General features: G+C 40.0%; 2 protein-coding genes across 3 annotated transcripts in view; both read left to right on the top strand.

Moving 5' to 3' along the window:
* The first annotated feature begins 261 nt into the window (after positions 1-261).
* esyt3 (extended synaptotagmin-like protein 3) lies at positions 262-14,613 on the top strand. 2 transcript variants are annotated; one of them, XM_073472991.1, is made up of 23 exons: positions 262-742; positions 2,683-2,724; positions 2,856-2,990; positions 3,116-3,192; positions 3,538-3,607; positions 3,722-3,811; positions 4,029-4,084; positions 4,199-4,319; positions 4,625-4,801; positions 4,938-5,020; positions 5,429-5,477; positions 5,566-5,655; positions 5,965-6,027; positions 6,124-6,183; positions 8,720-8,791; positions 9,211-9,297; positions 10,156-10,305; positions 10,533-10,912; positions 11,048-11,146; positions 11,564-11,695; positions 11,823-11,928; positions 12,176-12,225; positions 12,939-14,613. In XM_073472991.1, the coding sequence occupies exons 1-23, from the start codon at positions 398-400 to the stop codon at positions 12,991-12,993; spliced, it is 2,589 nt and encodes an 862-aa protein (XP_073329092.1). In that variant the 5' UTR covers positions 262-397; the 3' UTR covers positions 12,994-14,613. The 2 variants fall into 2 exon arrangements, with proteins under 2 accessions (XP_073329092.1, XP_073329093.1); XM_073472992.1 differs by lacking the exon at positions 262-742 and adding an exon at positions 1,238-1,874.
* Positions 14,614-16,661: 2,048 nt separating this feature from the next.
* dnah7 (dynein, axonemal, heavy chain 7) overlaps positions 16,662-27,536 on the top strand; it is a 77,030-nt gene continuing 66,155 nt past the window's right edge. The window contains exons 1-17 of the mRNA XM_073474307.1: positions 16,662-16,736; positions 16,957-17,053; positions 17,167-17,326; positions 17,684-17,756; positions 18,295-18,475; positions 18,758-18,830; positions 19,004-19,129; positions 19,983-20,102; positions 21,764-21,947; positions 22,033-22,212; positions 23,245-23,517; positions 23,916-24,043; positions 24,377-24,455; positions 24,769-24,993; positions 25,124-25,270; positions 25,746-25,925; positions 27,338-27,478. Of these exons, the coding sequence (XP_073330408.1) occupies positions 16,674-16,736; positions 16,957-17,053; positions 17,167-17,326; positions 17,684-17,756; positions 18,295-18,475; positions 18,758-18,830; positions 19,004-19,129; positions 19,983-20,102; positions 21,764-21,947; positions 22,033-22,212; positions 23,245-23,517; positions 23,916-24,043; positions 24,377-24,455; positions 24,769-24,993; positions 25,124-25,270; positions 25,746-25,925; positions 27,338-27,478 (2,430 nt within the window). The 5' untranslated portion in view covers positions 16,662-16,673. The remainder of the gene's footprint in view (positions 16,737-16,956; positions 17,054-17,166; positions 17,327-17,683; positions 17,757-18,294; positions 18,476-18,757; positions 18,831-19,003; positions 19,130-19,982; positions 20,103-21,763; positions 21,948-22,032; positions 22,213-23,244; positions 23,518-23,915; positions 24,044-24,376; positions 24,456-24,768; positions 24,994-25,123; positions 25,271-25,745; positions 25,926-27,337; positions 27,479-27,536) is intronic.

Genomic DNA, 27,536 nt, shown 5'->3' on the forward strand with positions numbered 1-27,536 from the left:
TAAAAAAAAAATGTTCTTAATTTATTTTCTTTGGCAAGTGACCATGATATGAGGGGGTAATGCCATTTAACATTAAAAATATATAGTTGCTTTCGCATTCATTTTTAGGGTGGATTTTTTTTTTTATTATTTTTTTCTGTTTTTGTTGCGCAGCTCTTTCCCCACCCACGGGCGCAGGTGAGCCCAACCTACCTGTCTTTTGGAAGTTTCCGAACACGGAAGTTTTGGGACTGCCACGGCTCATTTCACTGCTGCACCTAATGGTGTGTGGAGTAGATCGGCTTCCCTGTTTTTGTTTGTTTTTGTTTTGTCGTAGACCGCAGGAATCTGTTCGGGCAGTCAGTGTGATCGACTCTTCTGGACGTCCGGAACCAGGTTCCAGCGGGAGTCCGACCCGATGGCATCCGACGGACAGATGTATCCGAGCGGCGCGGCGGAGGGAGCGGGGCTCGGGGAAAGCCACGGCAGCACGGAGAAGCTGAGCTCCTCCGCTGTCAATCGTCTCCTGATGGAGTTTCTGGTTTACTTCGGCCGAGCCATGTTCGTCCTCTATCCCGTGTATCTGACAGGATACCTGGGGCTCAGTATCAGCTGGGTGCTGCTGTGCATGATGATGGTCTCCTGGTGGAAGAAGAATCGCCAGTGGAAGGACGTCCGGATCGGAACCGCCATCGACTTTGTAGACAATGAAACGCAAGTGGTCCACAAGGAGCTGCAAAGTGCCTTACAAATGGCATCGTGGGTATGTATTGTGTTATACTGTTTAATTATGAGCATCTGTACTGGTTTCCCTCCAGAAACCAGCCATTCAACAACATTCCTGTCATTGAGGAAAGGTCCAGTGTCACATCTGTCTTTACTCAAGTTGTTCAAAACACCTTGAAACAACCAGTGATGTGGGATATGCCACTTTCTCTGTTGCCTTGACTACAACACACTGTATTTGCATGACATGCCAGACTGGGGCTGGACCTCCCATACTCAGGGATGGGTCATGGAGCCAGCCAAACGGGCTGTTACTTTGCGGGACACATTTGGTTACACCACACCCTCTCATAGTGTGACTCATGGGAACTGAGAAGGGAGAGACAATCACAGGGTTTCTGCCAATGTCAGAGGAATGTAATATATGCACAGTCAATGTGAGATCAGATGTCATTTTAATGGTCATTAATCGATTAATCGCTGTTAAGGCTTTAACTAAAATGTCTTTAACAAATGTCTTCAGTCGACGATAAGAGATGGGCACGGATGCATCAAAAAGTATCTTATAATAACAGATGACTGATATTTGCTTTTCAAATATGACCAAATAAAACACAAAATACTGGTGCGAGAAAACGTATAGTTCTTGGGCAGTGACTGATAGAAGCTCTGTGATTAAATTGCAGTCATTATTTTTTGTTATTTGATTCATCACTCAAGTAACTTTATGTTTACTATATCTGTTCTTTTAGCTCCTAATGAAGCCGACTCTGATTTTACATCAAACATAGATCATGTCAGTGGTTAACACAGCTTTCTAAAGGAGATGTGTTCAACATATTTCACATATTATTAATGATTAATCGCTTGTTAAGGCAGCAGGTTACAACTCTGAAATGATGATGATGACATACGACTGGTTTAAAACGTAAAGCAGAATTGTATTTTAAAATATGCAGATTTATGATTTCTGCCCAATTAAAGCAGCTTATCAATGCGTCTCATTCTTAGGTCTTTATTAATCTCAGTTTTGGGTAAGTTCTCCCTCTTAAGCATCTTCAGCAGAACTCACTGATTGTACTGTAGTTTATTTGGGAATATTAAACAATGAGAACATGATTAAAACCCTCTGTTACAGTCCACAGTTTTGATGCTGCAACCAAACATTGGTAAGCCCTCCATAACAAATATCACTGTGCTTCTTTCATAGCTAATTTTTTCAACGAAGGAATGCGGTCAACATTTTTGAAATGGGTGAAATTTTCAAAGCTGGATCCTTCAATGTTTGTGACTTATTTCTTTTAAAGGAACAGATCAACCGAAAATGAAAATTCAATCATTAGTCATTATCTACTCACCACCATGCCGATGGAAAGTCGGGGTGAAGTTTTGTAGTCCACAAAACATTTCTGGAGCTTCACAGCAAAACAGCGTCAGAGCATTCTCCTACACAACTGAAGTAGATGGGAAAACAAACCTAAAACAGCTCCAGCGTAATCCAAGTGTCTGTCTTTAAAGCCGAAATCTTCACTGTAGCTGCTGAGCTAAAAGCATCAGAGCGCGTCGAGGTTGTAAATATTGTCTTTTCCAAATCAGTTTGAGATCTCTGGGCTTCAGACTTTGATTATGAACTGCCTGGAGCCATTTTATGTTTTTTTCAGTTGTCCCCATCTACTTAAGTTGTTCAGGTGAATGTTTCACTGTAAATCTCCAGAAATGTGTTCTGGACCACAAGAATTCACTTTCCATCGGCATGCTGGTGTCTACATAATGACTGAATTTAAATTTTTGGGTGAACTGCTCCTTTAATGTGGCACATAAGCCATTTTAAAATTTGCATGATGGATAATTGATAATTACTGACACGATTTTGTCTCCCATCACCACCACTGTGCATGCTTTAATGTTGTGTGAGTTGGACACATGTACTTACAGACCCACCTCTAACTCCAGTGTCCTGTTTTTTTTCCTTCTCAGGTCCACTTTCCTGATGTGGAGAAAGTTGATTGGGTTAACAAGGTACAGTACCAAAATAACGTTTTCTGCTTACTTCTTTCTGGTTCTATCCGATGAGCTTAAGCATCGTCATTCCAAATTTGTTAAATCAAATTGGTGTTTTTTGCTGGTGCTCACATGTTTTATATGTTCAGGTGTTGGAGCAGGCCTGGCCTTTCTTTGGGATGTACATGGAGAAGCTTCTTAAAGAAATCATCCAGCCGGCAGTCAGGCTCTCCAACCCCGCTCTCAAAACGTTCAAGTTTACCAAGATCCACTTCGGACACATAGTGAGTTTGTATCCATTCACCTTCCGTTACTCCTTAAGCACCTGCATCTGATAAACTGAGAGTGTAGTAGTGACTTATTAAAAATGGTTGAGGAGGTTCATTTAAAATGTTTCCCTGATTTCCAGCCTCTCAGGATCACTGGGATGAGAGCGTACACACATGAAGTGGATCAGAGGGAGGTGGTTCTCGACTTGAATATATGGTTGGTTAGACTCATTTCTCACTTCAGAACTGTTTCTATCTTGTCAGATGGGTTTTGGTCACTCGGTTCACTCTAAAATCTAAACTTAATTGGTAACTCTTTCGATAATCGCTTAATCGTTTCAGTCATTTCCAAGTAAAAATGTCAAACATTTGCTGGTTCCAGCTTCTTGACTTCAGGCTCTGAAAAAATGTACAGAGAATTTTAAAAGAAATTTGACATGTTTTCGGCTTAAAGATTAATCAATTAATTGTGAAAATAATGGGCAGATTATTAAAAATTAAAATAATCCCAAAACAAGAGTCTAGTGAGTGTACAGTCTTTACTTCTTTACTCACTTTGCAGTTATGATGGTGACGTGGACATCGACGCTTCGGTGAAGGAGCCGATCACAGCTGGAGTCAAAGGACTTAAAGTAGGCACCTCATTTTTTTACTATTCTCTGCATTACCCTTATCTTCATCATCGTCACCATCTTCATCATTATATGTGTTCACTAGTCGGGTTAAAACTGTCCTGAATCTTCCAGCTCAAGGGAATGATGAGGGTCATTTTGGAGCCGCTTATTGGTGACGCGCCACTGGTGGGAGGAGTCACCTTTTTCTTCATTCGACGGCCCGTGAGTGCCCCGATGACATTTTCATTACCTTACTGCACTGGTTCCCAACCTGAGGGGCCATCAAAGCTTCACAGAGGGGTTGCGAGGCCTAAAAAAGAAATACAGGAGGCCTTTATCTCAGCATTTTTATTAATTTCTGTGAAAACTAAGTAAAATTGTTATTTTTGTGGAACTGTGGAATTAGCCAAGTTTTTTACCACTATTTTTTTCCCCCTAGACTCTTGAAATCAACTGGACTGGCATGACGAACCTTTTGGACTCCCCGGCCTTCAGGTTAGTTTCCACAGAAAACCTCCTAACTCTGGTGCCAGTACTTTCTAGAGTGTTAATGGTCACCTCAACATTTCGCTGTTGTAAAGCTCTCTCATCTCATCCGTCCCCTTCCAGTTCATTGTCTGAGGGAACCATCATAGACGTCATCGCCTCACTCATGGTGCTGCCCAACCGCATGTGTGTGCCCCTCATAGACCAGGTCAAAGTGGACCAGATGAGGTTCCCGCTACCTCGTGTATGTGAGATAAGCTTTCCATTTAACGCATTAATATTCATTTCATCACCTGCCCTGTCTTTTTGCTTTCATGTGAGGAAAATATTGTGAGTTTGAATCTTTTTGAAATGTTTTTTTTGACACCATTTGGTATTAAACCTCAGTGTGTTAATAAAGCCATGACAGGGCTCCACTGTTTAGTAAAAGGTGAACGAGTTTGTAATCTGCTTCATATGATATACTTGTTGGATCCACGTATTGTGTGTGGGAGCGTGTGGTTTCAGCCATCTTTAATTTGAGTCTTGCTTTCCTTGTCTTCTCCGCAGGGTGTGGTGAGGGTCCACTTGCTGGAGGCCAGAGACCTGGTGGCTAAGGACACGTACATGATGGGCTTAGTGAAAGGCAAATCAGACCCCTACGCAACAATCAGAGTCGGCGACCGACATTTCCAAAGCAAGACCATCAAAGAGAATTTGCATCCCGTGTGGAATGAAGTGTATGAGGTAGAGTAACGGGTAACACGCTGTAGTTGTCATATTAGTAATGTTTTTAGCAAATATTTACGCTTTGGTTTAAAAAATACAATTTCTCTTTAAGTTAGCTTTAAAACCTCGGGATCATTTTTTTATCTGTGTGCAGTTTGTCGTCCATGAGGCCCCCGGACAAGAGCTGGAGCTGGACCTGTACGATGAGGACACAGATAAAGATGACTTCATTGGAAGGTAAGGATATTAACGGCACAAACAAGTTGGGTCAATGCTCAGTGACTCACCTGTATCTTTATTCACTTTACTGTACAGAGTTTCTCATATTTGAAAGATTTTCACAAGCATCTCTTAATCTTCAACAAAAACCCAATGGGGGGAATTTAAATGGCAGACTCTCATTATTACGATTTTTGGCTTGTTTACTGTGTAATTAATAGTTACTGTTTATGTTTGCAGGTATAGTATGCTATATTGTAATAATGTTCATGTGATGTCTCAGCCTTAACTCTAAATAGAGGCATCTTTTTAGAGAAGATAGCTGAGTGGTGAGGTGGGATAAGTAAAAAAAATTGAGTATAGATGGTATGAGTGCTCAAAATATATTAGTTTTAAATGTTAGCACTGTTTTGATTTTCACTTCAGGTATTACCTTGATTTAGGAGAAGTGAAGCGGGAGAAAGAACTGGATCAGGTGAGTTTTTATTAAACATTAACCTTTCTACAATCTCTGTAGATGTGTTATTATTATGTTGATTAATGAAACTTCTGCACTGCTGTAGTGGTTTCCTCTGGAAGATGTCCAGAATGGAGAAGTTCACCTCAAGCTCCAGTGGTTTTCACTCCAGTCTGACCCCAGCCTGCTGACGGAGGTGACCTCATTGTTGCTTTACTTTTTTAATCTTGATTATATTTTACATTTAATATCATCAGGTACTCATTCAAGTCTCCTGGCCATCTTAATACCTATGTTTAAATTATTGTATGATAACCTGAGAGAGCAAATGGGAGGTTGAGAACGAGGGGTGTTCAGATGGTTGCAGTCTGTAACCTCACCGTTAGATGCTGCTAAATCCTGCACACTGGACCTTTAACCATAGGTTGGTCCTGTGTGTATCTTGAGTTATTGCGCCAACAGTTGTGTAAATCGTGTTTTCTTTTTTCCCATCTCTCTGTTCCAGTCTCAAGACGGCTTTGCTTGTGCTATGCTTGCAGTGTACCTGGACAATGCTTCAAACATACCAGTAAGTGGCTTCTAATAGGGGCTGTTGTTGTTTTCAAGAGCAGATGATGCCACATGGATGGACATGTGTTGATGTGTGTTCTTGTGTTGTCTCCAGAAAGACCGCAGTGAGATCGCCGAACATCAGAAACATGGGAAGCACCCAAAGGAAGCTCGGGTAGGACGAGAGTCTTTTAAACTTACAGTATTGTAACCCGTGTTTCTTCTTTAATATCACAGCTTTTTTAATAGACTGCAGGGGAATGCATGAGGCCTCATAGCTCATGTGCACCTAACATGAAAATCAGAATTTCTCTTCTGTGTCTTTTATAAAAAGCCATTTTGAGAGCTATAGTAGTTCCACATTTAAATGGGTGTAACCAACTAAAGAAAATATGTGACTGAAAAAGTTCTTCAAAGGTAAAATCAGGCAGTAACACAGCGTCTTCTTCACTTTACTACCTCACAGTTGACAGCTCTTTTGTTTGTCCATGTCAAACAAAAGCCTCGGTCAGATCAGATGTTTTCTGGTAGTGCTCCAGGTACGCTTGTCTCTGTGCTGTAGCTGGTTTTTCCAGTTTGTCCGGTGCATGCTTGTCATTTCATGCTGGTGTGTTATTACCAGCTGGTGTTCATGTTGCTAGATTTCTACCTCAGCCTGATGTTTGTTCAGGATCCCAGCATGAAGAAACACGCAGAAAAGTGTTGAATATTTGTTGTGGTGTGGATGTTGTTGAGAAAATTCAACACTTGTTACACCTAAACCCATTTGTCCTCTTTGTAAATTTAATATAAACAGATATTTCTTAGGATTTTAAGATTGCTGCGCAGAAGAAAGCAATAATGCCACGAAGGTCACAGATCATGTTACAGTTTCTGACCCACTCCACTCAAACGTGTACACATGTTATAAACCCACCCATCTGGTAATTAAGACAGTTGTGTCCAAACCCTAAGAATTATTTAAGGACACTATATGACCCAGTGAACAAATCTATGTCAACACACAGTGTCCTAACTTGAACTATTTGTGACAGCTATTGCCTCTGAATGCCCCCTGCTGGTGGTTGTGTGAAAATACAGTTAAAAAAGTGACAAGTGAAGTGGAAGAGACGCAAGGATGGGATGTACTTAAGTACATTTACTCAAGCGCTGTACTTAAAGCGACTACAGGGAGTTTTTAACTGGTTATGAAACAGCCTCTATATAATACTGATACCTCTTTATAACCTACATGAGCAAAGGAGGCGAAGATGAACTATTTCTATTTAGTTTTTCCTAATGCCTGTCACCAGGTCCGCGTGCAGACTGGAATAGCTGGTGTTTAAATAGCTGACATGTTGCCAGCTCGATCTCTACAACGTAATTTAGAAACGGGACCCTGCTACTTCCCAGTTTGCTCCATTAGCTCTGCTTAACGTTACACAATGGGATCTTCTTGTTCTTCGCCACTCTAAAAACAGTAGTTGCCAGGGTGTCAGTAACAACACTGATTCTGATAAGAAGAAAATGTCCAAATATCAGATCCAATATTCGTCGACCCAAATACATACAGTATTCTGTATTTGTAAACATATGTATGATGTACCTTTACTTGTACTTTTGATACTTCTGTACATTTAATATCAGATGCTTTAAGACTTTTACTCAAGTTTGACTTTTGGGTATTTTTAAGAACACTGGAAAGACAACACTGAGTTTTCTTGTTAAGCTGTCATTATATTGAGCCACATTGTTTCATGGTAAAACTAGTCAATAGAAGCTACAAAATGACATTGTCTTAAAGGGGCACTATGTCATTTTGAAATTTGAACTCAGAATTTTAATATTTACAATATTAATGAGGTAATAATATACATTTAGAAAAATATATTGTTTCCATAAGTGAATAAAAAAAGCTGTTCTCAGAGGCTCACACTGTTTGAAGCTAGAAAGGTGGCAGGGTCCGCCAAATATAAACAAAGCAAAACAGTATGAAACTGTCTTGTCCTTTAAGGTCAGTTTGTTTATTCAGTTTATTCAGTCATGACAACACATAGTGTTTGTTTATTTAGTTTGTTTATGTATAAAAAAAAAAATCAGTCAGTGAAGATCTTTCTCTTCTGATAAAAATTCCTTCTCCAAAACTACACAGTGCACCTTAAAGGTTCTGGGGGAAAACAAACGATCCCAGTGGGAACATATGTATAGTCTTTATTTATTGTGCTTAGTTTAGTGAAGAATCAACTGCTTTTTTTCTTCTGTTCATGCAGCATTGTTGGTTGTGGCTACCACCAGTAGCAAGAGTTCACCTCCCCTTTTGTTTTGCCAATGTAAACATCTGTTTTACGTGTGTCCCAGATGGTGGGATGGTGTGTCTGCATCTTATTATGGAGTGGAATGCAAACCATCCTACCTAACCTAGAGGGCAACCAGCTGCTTGTAGACAGAATTCAAATGTTAGCTTGTTGCTAGTGGCCTTTTGTGACAAGTCAAAACATAATTCTAATAATAATAATAATAATAATAATAATAATAATAATAATAAATAACAATAATAATAATAAGACAGAACTGTGAGTAGTTGCAAGTGTTAAGTAGGTCCAAAGCTATTGTTGATAATGATAACTAACATTCCTCATTGTTGCTGATGTTTTTCTGTGTCAGTGTTGTTGACACACAGTGCATGAAAGCATGCAATCTTTCACTGCCTAACTGATTTGCTTTGTTTTCAGCTCACAAAGAGAACTGCCTGCCCGGACTCTCTTGTGGAATTATCCGTTGATAAAGACGTTCAGAAAAGCAAGGTACAGCTCTTACTTTGTTACATTAAAGGAGACCTATTATGCTTTCTCTTTTCATTCAGTGTTTTGTAAATGTTCTTGTGCATGTAAAAGACCTCAAAGTTAAGAAGGTCGAGGTCTGCACCAACAGAAGCTCCTCTCTCCCACAGAAAACACTGCTCCTGAAACGTCTCGTCAGTAGTCCCACATTTAATTCAGTGACTTCATGACGTCACACTTTGTCACCATGTCACACATTTGCATTATTTATTTATGTGCAAGCTCAGGTGTGTGTGAGCTGACCAATCAGAGCAGACTGGGTATAGAGTAACCCAAAATAAAGACTGAAAAGTTTAATTTAAAATTGACATGGCTGTGGGGTAAAAATCTTGTAAACACACTGTGTGTAGCCTTTTGCAATGACTTGTCTTCTCTCTCCGCAGATTGCGTTTGCATCCAAAGACCCGGTGTGGGAGGAGGGCTTTACCTTCTTTGTGCATGATATCAAAACCCAGCAACTCAGTGTTCAGGTTTGTCGATAGATATTGTACACGCCATACATTTCTCTCTCAGGGGAAGTGACTCAGCTATCAATACAATGTTTTACTCTATTAAAAAAACACATTTTTTTTGCATGTTTTCAATAATGACTAATGAAAATGTCAACAATGTAAAAAACTGAAGTTGATCTCTTTTGGAAATTATCAACTGCCACAATATCTATGAAGCTGTTCACATTTGGTATCAACTTCTATCGTGAGTGATCCGATTACACGTGGGCAGCTTTTCGCCCCTCAGCGTCTTGAGATACATCTCAGGCGACCACCTGATCGGATCTTACTTCCTTGTTCTATATGCAAATAAACACAGACGTCAATGGCACAAACAGATATGACGTTTTTCACACAAATAAATATCATCATGTATAACGTTTGCTGAAGGCCAATATTGGCCGGTTAATAGAGCCCACACATGTAATTTAAATTACAGTGAATCACATGAAAATCAGACAGCGTATAATCTATTCTTCTTGTTGTTTCGCTGAGGATGTCAGTTAAGTAGGTGGTCGTTCAGTGTGGTCCAGGACACATGTATGTAGCCTATATGTTGCTGGACAGTTCTCAGACCCCCATGACTGTCTACTGTTATGATCATAAAGGCTTTGAATTTAAATGAACGTCACCATATTTAGAAATCGTCCATCTTGTGCATCCCTATGAACCTGTATGTGTCAACAGGTATTGCACTGACAAAAGACCGTTCCCCTGATTTATACAATAGAATAGTTGTAATTGTTGGATAACTCTAGACCTCTTTCGGTCAGTTTGATATCTTCAGGATTTCCATTCACTGCTTGAACAGTTTTGTTTTGTTTTCTTGTGTTCCAGATCAAAGAGCCGGAGAAGAAGACTGTGCTCGGCGTTCTCAACTTGCCCCTGAGTCGCCTCCTCAACGCCTCCAACATGGCTATAGACCAGCGCTTCCCGCTGGAGCGCTCCGGAGCAAACAGCCAGATCAAGCTGAAAGCCACGCTCAGGGTAGGTACACATAACACACTCAGTAAGAATATACAGTCTCAGATACAAAAAGGACAGTAAGCTGCTTTCTGTTCATCTTTAGTGAATTTACATTTTGCTACCATCTACTTCCTGTTAAAGTAACTAAATGTATTCAACCAAAAATTAGATAATGAGAACTTCCAAGTGAGCTCTATTATTTTGATATTGTGTCGCTGACATTAGCCATGTCCTCAATCCCACAACAGATTCTTACTTTGGAAAAGCCTCCACCGAAAATTGTCCTCAAACCTCCTTCACAAGTCAGACAACGAGGACCACAGACCAACCAAGGAGTTAACGGTCCTGGATCCACTCCCTCCGCCGCTACATCCTCCTCTCCAGAACTTTCCTCCAACACCGCCCCCGCTGTCCCCTTTTCACCTGCAGCACAGGCAGCTGATCTCCAGAATGGCCTGCATGACGACCCTTCAAGTCACGGTCGCGGCTCCCTCCTGCCGTCTGAAACCTGGCGGTCACCTCCACCTTCCACGTTGAACATGCGCCGCTTTGACTCCCACAGCCTGCTGTCGGACAACTCCATCGCTTCGTCACGTTTCGACCTTACGGAGGGGGCCTCGTTTCCAGAGTGAGTCTATAGTTATGTTCTGTGCTTCTTCATGTCTTTTTTACACCTTCAGTGTGGTGACTTCTAACCTGCTGCCATGAACTGAATGGATTTGAGCAGCAGTTGTGACATTTACAAATGTTCTTATCACTGTAGAGCCATCAGGAGACATCAGGGTTCATTTGGGGAGATCCACCTGACTGTACGCTACGCCACCCTGAGGAACAAGCTCATCGTCATGGTTGACGCCTGCAGGTACTTCAGAAACATATTTCAATTTCTGTGTGATAAAATTAATAACCAAAGTTCTGGTCCTTTGGTACTGTGCGTGTATGTAGCTTTATATTGTGATGGAGCGACAATATACGTCTGCAATGCGAAAATCAACTTCTTTAATCAACTTATTAATTGTCTTTTCTTTCTTCTGCGCTTGCTCTTCTTCTCCTTCTGTGTAGATGCTGCACTGGTTTAGTCAATGAAAGCAATATGGCTTTTTATTATCGACCATGATTTCATTAAATAGCCGATAACTTCCATCCCTAGTATGAATTATGTGGATGAATCCAACCTGACAAAGCAGAATATTGCTTTCATCGAACCTGCAAATGAATTTATTTTCAAATTCATATGGCTAAGTTGTTAAAAGAACCATGTGTACTCTGTTGCCGACAGGAATTTATTCCCCTGCAGTGAGAATGGCACAGACTCTTACGTCCGCCTGTATTTGCTCCCTGACCAATCCTGGATACACCGCAAGAAGACACATGTCAAGAAGAGATCACTCAACCCAGTCTTCAATGAAAAGTAAGCTCACAGGATCCGTCTTACATCAGCAAAATAGACATTTTAATGCTTTTCTGATTATCAACATGACGTCGTTACACTCAGAGGCACAGAAGTTGAGATGATGTCTGGAACTCTTTCATCACAGGTTTGAATTTGATGTGCCACTTGAAGAAGTAAAAACCAGGAAGTTGGATGTGTCAGTGAAAAATAACAAGATGTTCCACACACGGCAGAGAAAGGACATTGGCATGGTAAGACCTCTGATAGACTGTGTCTTTTCATTCCTGGCACAAGATTTCAAAGCCATGGGTGAGACGAATCCACAGCCTCTACATTTCCAGCTTTAGTTCATTATGGTTCAGTGTTGGAAATGTTTTTATTTCACACATGTATTGCAAAAAATCAATTTATTTTTGTCGCTATTGTTGTCACACTTCTGCGAATTGCAACTCAGTCTGGATAACTGACTGGATTTTGAAGTTCTGCTCCTGTCAACAGGTGATGGTCGATTTTTCACAGTTTGATCTAACCAAAGGCATCACAGATTGGTATGAGGCTCAGTTTTCTACTTTTCCATGATTTGTTTGAAATGGTAGCTTCAAGTAATCCTTCTAAGTGGAACACAAAGTTGAGTTTGATGTATTATATGGCATATGTATGTCATATTGTGGTTATTTTTACAGATATAACAGGTGCGATATGATTCGTGATAAGTGGGAAGAAACATTTTTGCATCACAATTTTCATTTACACTGAAAAAACTATTAAAATCATGATGATGTGACATTTATTGGGGATTTTACCAAACAAACATGTTTTCTTACGTCTGGAGAGCAGAATTTGTAGGCCAGGACATCTCCGCAGCACAACACTTGAAGGCCATTTTGTCTCACATTTTACAGTTTTCAAAAAATTGCAACCCCTACAATTTGGAGTACCAATGCTTCTGTGTACATTATCTTGCACCTGTTGCTCTCTGCTCAGGATAAAAAATCCTGCCTAACCAACTTCTTTAAAGAAATAGTGTGACATTTTGAAAAAAAATAGGCTTAGTCACCTTAATCCAGAGAGTTAGAGGATATAATCGATACCACTCTTATATCCTTATAGTAAAGGATTTAGTTACAGTTGGACAGAGCCATGCTAGCTTTTTCCCTTTCTGGTTAATAGTAAGAAGACAAAGACACTTTTGTGGGGAGGCAAATGGCTAATATGGTTTAACTATTATTATACTAATATTTAATTTCTCTTTCCTCTTAAGGTTTGAGCTCACACTGCCTGGCCTGAAGAATGCCGTTTCGCGGGCAGAACTTTAAAACTTTTGTTTGGAGCTTAAAGAGCAGCTTCTCAGCCACTGCAAGGTCTGATGAATGCTTTGAGACGTGCATATCACTTTGTCTTCCTTGTTATTGTGGACCAGAGTTGGGTTTTTCCAAAAGCAGCACGAAACCCACCTCAGATACTGGACATGTTCAGTGATGTATGTCAAGGTGTGTGTGATCATCGGCACTTACTTGGAATAACATGTTGAAGTTCATCTTGTCCCACTTACAGATGTCCCCCATCATCTAACGAAATGTTCAGAGTAAAATACTCAGGCTTTTAAACATGCTTCAGTATCCCAGATAATGTTAGCATAAGCACTGTATCATTTTATGATCTAGTTTATTATAGGTTATTTGGTTTGACAAACACAAACCGAATGATCCTGAATAATGTTACTTTTAACGTACTTCTTTTCCACAATTCATAGCATTTCTACTCTGTCGGGAGACAAGTTGATGTGTTTATTTTGGATATTTTTTGTGAGAGGTTTGGTTCTTGAGTTGATCTGAACCAGATATCTTTTTGTATTTTCATGTAAATAGTTGTGTTGATATTTTTAATGTAATATATAAAGGGGAAATAAAGGAAAGTCCATGCATGTTTTTGTTGCAGAAATCCAGGAGAGTTTTAGCATGGTGAGAAAGGGTTATACACTTTAAAACAGCCACATGTTCACAGCTGGAGACACCAGATACGGCTAGAGTTTTGTGCGGGCAGCTGAGCAGTTCTGTTAGGTTCATTTGGAGTGAAACTGCATCTTAGCAAGGCACATGAGATATAGGATAGTTCTTCCCTCAAGGATGCCAAGACCATAGTTATTGAGGGAGGTCAGAGTACATATTTTAAACCTGGTCTTTAAAAGTGATCTTCAAATTCAATAATCTCACAGCTTTTATAAGAAGCTTGCCTCTGTGTTCAGGAAAACTCTTTTATACAACTTTTATATATCCCAGTTTCATGATGATGATGTAGGAGTGACACTTATGCAGGAAGTCCGCCAAATAATGAAAGTTGAGATCTTAATACATTTACATCATTGCATCTTAACAATACAGTAAGTCTTTTCATGTTGTTCCCAGTTCAGTTTTGGCCCTCCAATAGAAAAAGTGCTGCTGAAGCCTATGAAATGTATAAATTAACCAAACCCCTGCAATAGCTGGGGACCCCCAACAAATAATGCCCCTCATGGATAAAGTCATACTAGAATGTTTGGTTAAAAAACATACAATTATTCTCACGGTCGAACATTTTTAGATAATTTTAAACAACATATAAAATTCCCTCTGTTGTATCACCGGCAGTGCCCCTCCCCCCGCACACTGTAGAATAATGGACTCTTCCATCACTAGGTTCCACACTTTAACATTCTTATTGCTAGGGGCGTTGGAACGCTCGTACCACAGAGGCACTGTGGAGAGAGCTGAGGTTCAAAACTGACTTATTTTAGCGAGTTTTATCTGAAGATGTTGTGTTGTGGAAGTGAAATCCAAATTTCATGATTGTCTAGTTATATTTTTAAACTGGGACAACAGCACATATGTTTGTGTTTTTATGTCTTTATTAACACAACCAACTACTGTTATTTCTATCAATAAAGAATATTATATTTGTGAGAGACTTTTCATTTTGAATATTATGGACTTTTGGAAGAAAGTGTCCTCATTCATTTATAGGCTGAATATAAATCGCTATTTTATCATATTTGTCTTAAATCCGGCTCCATAATAGCAGGTAAAGCACATCCTGACAGCTTGGAGTATTACTGTCAGATACTGTTCCCCCTCTGTTCAATATGAAAGGAGGCTCACATGTCTTTCAAATTCATACTGCTGACTTCTTTCCCCACAACAGATAAGTCCTGTGATTTTCAGGCTGATATCATTAAATTTGACCATTTACAACATGGGGAACGCATCCTGACAGCTTGGAGTATTACTGTTTCATATTAAACTCTGGATTGGGAGGGGTTACATTCTCTGTCTTTTCAGCATTAATAGTAGAGGAAACCAGGTGCATGTACAGTGAATTTGGTCAATATCACTCCTTGCAATAAGGATTTATAGGGTGCAGTCACTTTTCGGCAGGGCCTGCCGAAAAGTGACTGCACCCTGTAACTCTGGATTGGGAGGGGTTACATTCTCTGTCTTTTCAGCATTAATAGTAGAGGAAACCAGGTGCATGTACAGTGAATTTGGTCAATATCACTCCTTGCAATCCAGAGTTACAGGGTGCAGTCACTTTTCGGCAGGGCTTGCCGAAAAGTGACTGCACCCTATAACTCTGGATTGGGAGGGGTTACATTCTCTGTCTTTTCAGCATTAATAGTAGAGGAAACCAGGTGCATGTACAGTGAATTTGGTCAATATCACTCCTTGCAATAAGGATTTACAGGGTGCAGTCACTTTTCGGCAGGGCTTGCCGAAAAGTGACTGCACCCTGTAACTCTGGATTGGGAGGGGTTACATTCTCTGTCTTTTCAGCATTAATAGTAGAGGAAACCAGGTGCATGTACAGTGAATTTGGTCAATATCACTCCTTGCAATCCAGAGTTACAGGGTGCAGTCACTTTTCGGCAGGGCTTGCCGAAAAGGGACTGCACCCTGTAACTCTGGATTGGGAGGGGTTACATTCTCTGTCTTTTCAGCATTAATAGTAGAGGAAACCAGGTGCATGTACAGTGAATTTGGTCAATATCACTCCTTGCAATAAGGATTTACAGGGTGCAGTCACTTTTCTCAAGGGGACCTGACTTCTTTCCCCACAACAGATAAGTCCTGTGATTTTCAGGCTGATATCATTAAATTTGACCATTTACAACAGGGGAAAGAAGTCAGCAGTATGAATTTGAAAGACATGTGAGCCTCCTTTCATATTGAACAGAGGGGGAACAGTATCTGACAGTAATACTTCAAGCTGTCAGGATGTGCTTTACCTGCTATTATGGAGCTGGATTTAAGACAAATATGATAAAATAGTGATTTATATTTAGCCTATAAATGAATGAGCACACTTTCTTCCAAAAGTCCATAATATTCAAACTGAAAAGTCTCTCACAAATATAATATTCTTTATTGATAGAAATAACAGTAGTTGGTTGTGTTAATAAAGACATAAAAACACAAACATATGTGCTGTTGTCCCAGTTTAAAAATATAACTAGACAGTCATGAAATTTGGATTTCACTTCTACAACACAACATCTTCAGATAAAACTTAAAAATAAGTCAGTGTTGAACCTCAGTTCTCTCCACAGTGCCTCTGTGGTACGAGCGCAACAGCTCGGGGGCGAGCTTTTTGTGAACGCGCACGTTCGGGCCATTTCGGACGGGGGCGGGGCTTTGGGGAGACACATCTCGACGAGGAAACAGAGCTCGATACAACACCTGTACTCAAATAACACGAACCACAGGTTAACTACTGTCAAAGTTAACGTTAAACTGTTTGATGTAGTGTCGATTGGAATTAAATTTGTGTCCATTGTGTTGTTTTTTATCACCAAAAACGTTGTATTTATACCATGAACACAATATATCCGCAACTCCCGTTGGTCCCCGAGTTCACGCGAGTTCACCGTTGGCTTCCTTAGCAACGGCCATAGCAACGGCACAAGTGTTTCGTTAAGGACTTAACTCCGTCGTTAGCTAATGACAAACTTTGCACAACTACCGACATGAGTTCACCCAAGAAGAAAAGTAAAATTGATAGTTTAGTAGTCTTACTACCACATCCACAGGTAAGTTTATAAAAAAAACATCGTTAGAGAAAGCCAGGAAATGTCTGTCATTGTTTTCACTCTACAATCTTTTGACCGACTGTGTTGTGTGTGTGCCCAAGCTAACTTTTTCAGTTGGGAGTCAAATGTTGACACTTGACAATAAAAAATAACTTTTAGAAAGTTAGTTCCAACTAGTTAAGTTGCGTGTTTTTTTGGTCCACAAACTCCCATTGTACAGGTCCACGGAAGACAGCCCTGGATGGAAACTAAACCTTCATTCTCGCCGTACCCTCCACTCACTCAGAGATCCCAAGGACCTGACGCAGCTGAGAAAAGTGGGTTTTAAGACTTAAGTCAAACATAAGAGCTATGATCACATTCTTGGACAGGCTACTGCTTTTATTTTAACCATGGAAATTCTGTTTGCTCTGCCATGTGTGTGTTGAAGGCGATGGGCTCACTGAAGGGGCAGACAGCAGACCAAGTCACAGTGACCGAGGTCAGAACCTGCTCCAGAGCAGAAAGACCTCCAAACATAGCAGAAGAATTCGCACACAACTCGGCAAAGACCACAAGAATCTACGTGAAACTCTGGTTAGATTCATATGGTGAGTTTCACAGTTTTTCAGAACCATAGGAAGGACATGACTAACTAACTAACTACTTAACCCCTTCCATATAAATTTGATGTTGTACCTGTTTCTGATTGAATTGTTTTTGTATCTTTTATTAACTGTATTTAAATGCTTGCTTCAGTTTTGTTTTGTTAAACTGTTACTCAACATCATTGTAAATGAGGGCCACCCTTAATGATCTTCGAGTTTTAACGTTTCAATGAAGGATATATACAGATCCTAGCTGCTTGAAGCATAAGGAGCACAGTGAGATGATGGTCATTACCCAAAAGTTTGGGTTTAAGTGGTATTTGTTGTGTCACATTTTGCCCATTTTTCCTCCCTATTTAGCTCCCAGGAGGAGGAGGAGGAAGAGGAGGATGAGGATGGCAACCCTCCACCACGTGGCATTCCCAAATTTACAGTAAAGAATAACAGTGAAAAGCAATACACACTTGACACCACATATTATATGACATGCCCTCTTTTGTTGTGCACGTTCCCATAATAAAGACATTGTGCCGTCATTCTTTTACATAGGCTTTTCAAGACATTTGATATGGTAGCCTTTAAATCGCTGTGTTGTTCTGTGTGTGGTCTCACTGGTTGCAGTTACTAGGTATGTTTCCTACGTTGTGCTTAGTGCAGTCTTTGTGATATATTTGTAATTCTAGCCTGTGCTAAGACCACACAATAAAACTATGTTGTGTTTTTTTTTTATTTTATCATTTTTGTGTGCAGTGGTAAATATGGCTTGAGCTGACATACACAGCATGGTAAATGAAATCAGCACTGGAATATTTACACACTGAATCATATGGTCTGCTAAAATGGAAGCTCACTGTCAGTGTCCTGGATGTAGATATTTTCTGTCACCAAAAAATGAAATTCATGTTAGGCATTGTTTGCTTTAAATGTTCTTACAGCCACTGAAAATGTTTTGTTATATTCTGTTTCATCAGAAATATAACTACTTCATCCAGAAAGGGTTAGACCTGCAGGATGTGGCTCCTCTGGAGGATTCCTGTCTGGATAACATTCAGGGAATGGTCCCCTGCCACCTGAAGAGCCTGAACGCACCATTGGAGCTGCTGGTTGATCAGATCAAGGAGGACTACTTGTTCAGCGTGAAGACAGCAATCTGTGTGTATTTTTTTAACTTGTAGTGATTGGCTTTTAATAGATGCAAGCATCTAACCTACATGCATGCATGCATGTGACCTTTAAAATCCACACACCATAATCATGAATTGAAATCATTCATTCATCCATAAATTTATAAATTACAAAGTTTTTATTGATATTGATATACAATTTCCTCTAGCATTAACAGTGTTTCCTTAAAATCTTTGGTAACTGGATAATTTGTTATGAATAAAGAATGTGGTAATTAAATTGCTTCATATCTTTTGTTTGTGACTGCAGTGAAATATACATTCAAAGATTCAAGTGAAACTGATGAGGACAAAGTGAAGGATCTGCCCCCTCACAGACTTGAGTAAGTCAGCAGGACGTGAGGGAGAATGTTTTATGTTTCTCTTGTCATCACATAGAGTCCTTGTTTTCCTTTGTACGAGTGTCATTAAAAAATGTCTTGAAGCTTTTCAGATTATGAATTAACATATTAAAAAGTCTGTTTCTCACAGTCCTTCTCTTATCTTTCCCTGTCAGAGTGGAGGTAGTGCCAAAACCATGGAACAAAGCCTTTGTCCATGCACGAAAGAGGATGAGAGATAAGCTTCACTCTATCAACCCCACTATGCTTCAGGTTCTGCACCTTTGGCATGTCTGTTACAAGTAAGTTGGCTATGATACATTCTGTTTGTTTATGTACTTAAAGCAACATTATGTAACTTTGTTTTAGTGCTGTACTGAACCACCAGACTTCAGAGCAGCTTCTTACCATCATTGTTTACACATAAATAGTTAAATAGTTAATACATTTATGACTTATCCAACCCAGATAAATCAGAAACCACCAGGTGACATGCATCAAGAATAACTTCTAGCTGATGGCCTTTTTGCTTATGTAGGTCATACAGTATAGAGTCATCCGTAATAAACTGAGACCATTTCATAACCAGTTAAATGTTCCTTGTAGTATTTTTAATTAAAGGTCCAATTTGTAAAAATTCCCAACACGTCAAATGCTGATGCCTTGGGATGGCAGCCAACGCGACCTACAATCACAAAGAGCATCAGTATTTGACAAGTTGGGAATAAGACTCAAAAGTCAACTTTCTTACAAATTGGACCTTTAACATAATGGAAACATATTTTTATCTGTGAAACATTGTATATCAAAAATAATAATAAACATATGTACTTTATACTAAATAAAATTATTTCCTGTTTTCTTGAGAAAAAAGTTTTGCTGGTTTCGAAGATTTCTGGGGACACTTTTCCAAACCGTTCACAGTATTTACAAGCTCTCAAGCAGTTTTTACAAAATCCTGCAGCTGCCTTAACTGCATTGACATGGACAGATTAAAGAAGAAATAAAGATAACGAAGTGTTCATGAAAAGAATATGGTGCTTTTCGTGAAATTTGTGCCACTACTACACCATCCTATGTCCCCCTGAAAATGCAGTTGTTGTACTAGATCCATGTTTGACCATCATCTTACCCTCCTGGGTGACCTGCTTGCAGAAATCTCCGTCTGATAGATGTAGAGGAATTCCACAGCAGAGAAGAGTCCATGGAGCTCTCTGTGTTTCAGCAGATTGTCAACAGACATGTTGATAATGCCAGAGGAATCCTTCTCAAAAAGTGAGTCCATGTCACCCAGGTACCTGTCCTCAGCTAAAATAACAACCAGAATCAGAATTGCTTGTCTTTGTGGATTTCATTCACAGATGTAAGGGATGTGCTTTCAATAGAGCTCAGGAGTGCAGAGAAGCATGCATTAATCTTGGACGAGCTATAAAAAATGAATGCAGTATAATATTGCTCTTATGTAGTAACATCAAGCGGTAGCCGTAAGAAGGTGTTGTAGTACATCAGCAAATACATGTCCTCCTCCACAACTCCAAAAATCGTTTTATAAATCCTATATTTGAGTACTGGTAAATCTCATGCTTATCAGTACTTCAGTGATTTAGACCTGAGGCTATATCACAACAATATTCAGTGTGTCTGCCCAACCTCACGAAATTATGCATCATCTTGTTTACAGACCTTCACAGAATACAAACTGACTCAGGCGAGGTGCTACCACTCTGCTCATAGTCAGAGTAAAAGCTAAAGACACTGTGCCTCAAATAATCATCTAGTCATTCATGTGTAAGCTCACAAGCGATATTACAGCCGCATTAATGATAATGTTACCAAATGTGATGCTATGGTGAGCTTGCTTTCTCTTAACCTTTAATCAAATGCAGTGCCAACTCTGCATCAGCATAGATGTTTTAATTGAGGCTCCCCTCGCATTTCAAAAGTTCACTTGAGTCTTAGAGAAATAAAACCGAGTGTGTTGGGCACAATGGGTGGTTCAGAAGGCATGGGACATTGTTGAAACTTGAAATCAACAGCCATTAAGGTAACAGTGGAGTGATTGGTGTGGATCAACAACACTAGTCTGATGAATGAACTAAGAGACAACACAAAACTTCATTCCACCTTTAAACCCAGTGGTTCCCAAAATGTGTGGCTATCTGTAACCAGGACCCTGACCCCATTTAGCCTTGCTGCACTCCTAACAGCAGGGTGCAGCGAGGCTAAATGAATGTGGCCTGATTCTGCAAAGCACTGACAAGTTTGTAATAGGACTCCCAGGTAAATGTTAAACAGACGATGAGTCTACACCAAACATGACGACTACCAAAACAAAGATAAAAAAAATATTATGAGGCATATTGTGCCCTCGGCCTTACCAGTACAAAGCTACATTGTATTTCTTGCAAAGAAAATATTCAGGTTTTTATTTGTTCCCACGAAGTTGGCCATTTTTGTGCTGAGAGGCAATTTTGAGAAAATCTGTTGAAAGCAATGAATTATCTTGCACAGTAAAATAAGGAGATGCATGCTGTGCTTTAAATGCTTCCACGTTAAAGGTGGCTTTTTCCTTATTTAATATTTTTGTAAGATGGCCAATTGAAGTGATTGAAGTGAATTTCTGTATTAATTACAATGTTTGAAACAATTTCTATAGGTGTTTGCAAGCAAAAGACGTGTATGTGTTTGTAGGTTGGGTGGAGCTTGAAAATATCATCATTTACTTACGAATGGCCTTGCAGAAAAAATGTTGGGAACCTACTGTCCAAACATCAAGTCACTTATTGCAGTGTACCCCTCTGCCCCAGTTCAATTCAGTTTCAATTTCCTATATTTCTATTCATTATTTGACTATTTGATGTATGCCTCTGTGGTTTGAGTATTAACCGATCCTCTGAATTTAATTTTAAATGTTGTTTTGCTGTTTTCTACACCAGTTGGATTCCTGAAGTGCAAAATATTTACTACCAGGGCTGCAGGCGCAAGCTGGTGCCTACCTCCAGCAACATGCCAAAGCTATTGTCTTTCTTCAACTGTGCTGCTGCACTGATGACCTCCCTGCTGCAGAACCTTGCAATCGACTCAATGAGTGACTATACACACCTAATTTCCCAAGATCCGGTAGGAGAAAGCGCAAAAACGTCAGCTAGACAAATGGATGAACAGGTGGACACTTGAAATTGTGATATTTTTCTGTCTTGTGTAGCGGTCAGTGCGGGCCTGTGAGCACCCAGGCTTCGTGTTGCATCTGATCCTGGAGGACAAGGAGATCAAGTTTGAGCCCAACCTCAAACTGTACGAGGAGGCCCTCCTTAATGTCTATGAGTTCATGCTCAGTTCTATCAGCATGGTACCTCGTGTGGAAACCAAACTGTTCCCTGAGTGGGTAAGACAAGTGTTTGTGAGTGTTTATTGGGTTTGTACATGCAGGTTAGTTAGATACAACTGGCTGAAACTAATGTTCTGAGTCTAATATTGTCCTACACTAAATCTTACCTTCTGCCCTTGACATGAATTGCATTATACAGAGGGGTGTTTCTGTTAATTGGTCTACCCTCATTGTTTATAAGTGGACAGACAAAATAATAGTCATTACAACACCTGCCATTATAACTCAACAGCACCACAAACTGCAGCCTCAAAAAAATGACGATAAGTTGAATTAACATCTCTCTAAAACAGTTAGAGGTAGGATTTACTGCAGGACTGTTGTATTGAATTACATTAGTTTTAGCTAGTTGTACCTAATAAACCTGAAACTAACTATATGTTAAAAAACTGCAGGAAGTAAAGACCTTAGATCCCTTGATTTTTCAACTGAATATGCTATGCCTGTTTCTTTTATCATAGTTGTTCACCATTATGTCATTTGTCAGTGTTTTTGAGCGCAGTGAGAATTCATTTACAAGCTCGTTGTTGTCCCGTGTGGCTTATTGGGGAAAACAGACCGGAACAGTCTCAGCAATTAGCCAACTGCAGCGGCAACGGTTGTTTATCATCTAATTGCCACAGGAGGCAAGAATGAGTAAATTCCGGCTTGACCCAGCATATTATGGCGAAGAAGATAACACACATACGTGAGATTCAGGTTCTGTTCAAACTGTTTTCAAACAGTATATCATGTCTCCCATACAGTGGATGAGAGAGTCAGAAACAGGGCAACAGTAGAAATATACTTAATTTTCTGTACAAGACAATTCGAGAGGTGCCTGTGAATTCAAATACTCATGCATTATATTTGACATGCAACAGAGGGAAATTCACATAGGAAGTGTTCTGATGCTGAATCTCATTGGTTGGTAGATTTTTCCTGCAGTATGTTGTCTGGATGGATACCTTATTCTATATTTTAATATCACACTCACTAATCCTGGCATTGCATCTGCTTGGATTTATACCCTTCTTTTTGTATTCTTAGCCAGGTTCCACGTTTGGAAACACCCTGAAGCCCATCATCCTGCCAGAGATCCTGCAAGCCCAGCGGGAGGAAGTGCGCAGGGTGTTCTGGGCTGAGTCTGTCAGGCCCACGGAATATATCCGCGAGTATGATAAATACGCCACACTGGTATCCAGGCAGGCAGAGGAAGATCTGGAGCAGTTCCTCAGTGAGCAGCACTCCTTCCAAGAAATCTTGGGAGAGGTGTTACACTACCAGCAGCTTGCTGACCAGATCCAGTACACAGCATGCAAGGTACTTGGTCAGCCAGATGGAACTCACTAAAAACGGCAATGCAGTGCCTGTAAAAGTTACATATTAGATTTGGGTTTTAGACGGTTAGGTGCTGGTGCTGACTAAAGAATCTCAAAGTTAAATTGAAGGAGCACAATATGTGCAATTTTACTGAAATTAAAACAAACAAATGTTGAGTGACAGCAATGAGGTTACTAATGTTTCTTTGTTCTCTAATTCCAATGATAACTGTGATTCAACCTAGAGAACTATCTAATAAATCCAGAAAACCTAAACAATTTAAAAATCTCAAGAGCTACGGTTGATGTTTTCTGGACTCTGACAGTCTATGCTTGTTTCAAAGTCATTTCTTAAATGATGTGCCGGATTGTGTCACTGACCAGTACTTTGGGCCGTAGGTGGTACGCCTCGGCATGTTCGAGGTTCAGTCACATGAGCTTATCAACTCTCTCGTCAAGCGTGCTCAGGAGCTTCGGCAGAAGCTAGTGAAACGGATGCTACAGGACCATCAGGAAATCAACAACAAGTCAGTCGGTTCACCGTTTTCACTTTTTCTCTTCCCATCCATGTAAAAATGTCAAAATGCAACTGAAGCTAGCTATCATTTAAAATAAAGCTGACAGGGATTAACAGAACTTATCTTTGACATACACTGCCGACATATGCAAAGGGAAGTTCCAGAGTTGTTGAAATAAACGTTGTGCAGGTCAAAGAGAATGTGCAGTGGTACCCTTTTTGGTTTTAGGCCCACTGCTGGCTGCTGTATTAGCATCTCCCAATGGTCCTACTTAGCTAAAGTTGTGCCCTAATAAGTAAATCTGTGTAACCATTTGTATGTGTCACTAAACTCCTCTCACAGGCTCTGTAATGAATTTGAGAAGATTGCAGAGAAGGCACTGAGCACACCGCCTGACACGCAGACACTGATTGAGCTCAAGGTAACTACCCCAAATTCATGCCAAACAGACCAGCCTGTTATGGTGTCCTATGTACAACTTAATGTCATTCACACCTCTGTCCACAAAGCAACTAGGCATGGCTTTACACATCCAGTAATCAGTAATAACAGATGACAATTTTAATGTCTTTATTGCTGTTGTGCGACAAGGTGCTTAATGTTAAGGGCTCATGGGTTAACTTAAACTCTTTGCTATAGACAGCCTGAGATACAGTTCACACATTTTCAGGAAATAAACACTTGTGTACCATTTAAGGAAGTTCAGTTTGTTATTGCCCTGTAACCCCATCCAGGCCTTCATGAGTAAGGTGGAGACCAATGAGATGCCCCTGTTGGAGGAAAGATTGGCAGACTCCAGCACACAGCTGTGTTACCTGATGGACTTTGTCACCCTCTCACCGTTGGACATGGAGCTCAACACAAAGACCATGCAGTGGCTTCAGCGTATGCCATCCATCTTTAAGGAACACCAACAGATCATTACTGAAAAGACAGAGCAATATCAGAGGGACCTTAAGGTCTGTGTTTCTACCGTATATATCAATCTATTGACCCACTGATCTGTTGACTAGAATCTGAATGATTTTTGCATCAAAACTGTAGAACTAAATAGTTAATGTGAATGTAAAATGCTTTTCTGTATTCCAGTTGTGCCGTGATCTTTTTGTGGAAGAACTGGAGAGCTACAGCGCACAAGTGGAGGAGTTTAGCACGTTCGGTGAGCTGACGGATCTCAGCACGTATTTGAAGAAATCCCAGGCCCTCAGTGCAAAACTGGAGTCAGCCATGGAAAAGGTACGTGAGGATTTCAATGCTTAAAATATAGGAGTAGAGAAAAGAAGGTCAGTTGGCCAATATGCAGTAAATCATGCATAGGAACTTCAGTTAAACTCAAACCTATCATAGCAAGGGCAGAAGGTGCACCTTACACAGGTGTGCAAATTCCCCTTTTTGCGGTATGATTCAAGGTTGGGAATACATTGATGGTCATGCTTCTGAATGAAAGACTTATATTCATTGTACAGTGGATTATTGCATTTTATTTGAAGTTGAATAACAGTATATGTTATCAAATATTTAACCGCTAGAGGGCAGTATTGGCTTTAAAATCGTTCAAGGACAGGCATTTTAAGAAGCTTCATCAGCTGTTTGTCATCCATACATTGATTAATTTACTCATCCATCAATCTCCTCTTTGTATGTCTTTATCTTTCTTCCTTCTATCCTCCTACCTTTGCTTCTCTTCCAACCTTTCTGCCACTCCGGGAAGATGAATGATTTTAACATAGAGGAAGAAGCCTATGGCTGGCCTGTTTCCCAGTACCCACAGCGCAAGAAGATCCATGACAAGCTCACACCCTTCCTGCGCCTCTTTGAGACAGCCACTGGTTTCCTGAACCAGCACGAGGAGTGGCTCAATGGACCGCTCTCGGGTGTGAACCCAGACAAGGTACCAGAACTTGGATATTCCTTTGTGATAAAGTTGGATATCGTGTGAAAGTTTAATCATCATACCATTAAGTACTCATACAAGTCCTGTCTATACAGTCCAAGTCCATACATGTACGTTTAAGTTTTAATGAGTTATTTTAAGATGCAGTTTTTACAAAGATTATGAAAGCCAGTCTTGACCTTAATAACAAGCCAGGTTCATGGGAGCAGTATGAACTTGAACTGTGGAGGACCTCAGGAATGCTGGGTATCTGGTGGTTTCATATTTTTCTGTAGGGCCATTCACCCAGTCACTGGGAAGTCCTGAAAAAATGCTAATGTGCTGGAAAACTTACTTACTTACCAGGCAACAGACTTAGTATGATTAGGCTGCTATATAAACTGTTATATGAGCTTTCATAGTCATTAACAATAGTGGTATGGAAAAAGCATATTGTAGGTGGGTTTTTTTTAGCACTGTGGGCGCCCAGAACAGCTTGAGTCCTTCTAAGTTGGCTAGTAATGAAAGTTTAGTGTAAAAAAGCTTCTTCAACAAGGCAGTTCAAAGACCTTTATATGCTGCTCATAGGCCTAAAGACCTGTTTAAATAGACATAAAAAGGCATCAAAAGAAACACATGACAATATAATAAGACATGTAAATTGGATGTTTAAAGTAAGATGAAATTAAAGAAAGAGAAAAAGAAAAAGAAGAGTTAAACTTACAGTACAGTAACAGGGCAGCGTATAACTGTATGATTGTTTAAGATGTATCTTAATGGGAAGTACAGAATATCAGGGCGATTAATAACACCATCATCTGCCTTCATATTAACATCGCTGCTATGAGAAGAGGAAATGGTACTCATTCTTGCATTTATACTTTTCTTCGTTTATACGACTGCTCCTCCCCTCTCTGTCAGCCCTCATTCTCCAAGCAGACAGTAGCCTCCTTAGAATAATCACACAGGTGTTTTCAATTGTTGGATGAGACCCCACAGTATTGGAGGGGTCGCTTCAGAGCAAAGCTCCATACAAACCACGGTTTTATTGCTGTCAGCATCGACTGCATTTTAAAGACTAAGCAATTCCGCCATCTTCATACCCAGCTGCTATCACCACTGCTATAACTGTCACTATTACCTCTTTGACTACAGCTATTGCGACTAACTACCCCACATATTTAAGCAAATACACAATGACTGTTTTAGTTATTTAAGTAGCTAAGTGATCTCTTATGCCAGTGCTCATATGTCTTTTTCTGTAATAGTTTCTATGAAATTACTGAGGTGATTTAAAGGATGAGAAGATGATTTCTATATATATATATATCTACAAGATAGTATATATTTTATTAATTCAGTTTATTTTATCACAGTAATTCCGTGTGTTTCTGGTGTCTTTGTGAATCAAAATCCCTTCTCTCATGTAGGTAGAAGGAGATGTTGGGAACTACTGGCGTACTTTGTACAAGCTAGAGAAAGGCTTCAGTGATGTTCCCAAAGCACTAAGCATCGCCACCACCATGAAGACTAAGGTGGAGGAGTTCAAGGAGCACATTCCTATGGTGCAGGTAAGACTCCTAACTGAGATTTAATATTTATAGGAGTTAAAATAATGCACTCAATTAC

Source organism: Pagrus major, chromosome 9 (assembly GCF_040436345.1).
Source record: "Pagrus major chromosome 9, Pma_NU_1.0".
NCBI lineage: Eukaryota > Metazoa > Chordata > Actinopteri > Spariformes > Sparidae > Pagrus > Pagrus major.

Excerpts from the sequence above, each read along its gene's own strand:
- esyt3 (XM_073472991.1), top strand. The coding sequence starts at position 398 with ATGGCATCCGACGGACAGATGTATCCGAGCGGCGCGGCGGAGGGAGCG. Across the intron at positions 5,478-5,565 it reads GGGAGAAAGAACTGGATCAG|TGGTTTCCTCTGGAAGATGT; the intron begins GTGAGTTTTTAT and ends GCACTGCTGTAG. Across the intron at positions 10,306-10,532 it reads AGCTGAAAGCCACGCTCAGG|ATTCTTACTTTGGAAAAGCC; the intron begins GTAGGTACACAT and ends ATCCCACAACAG.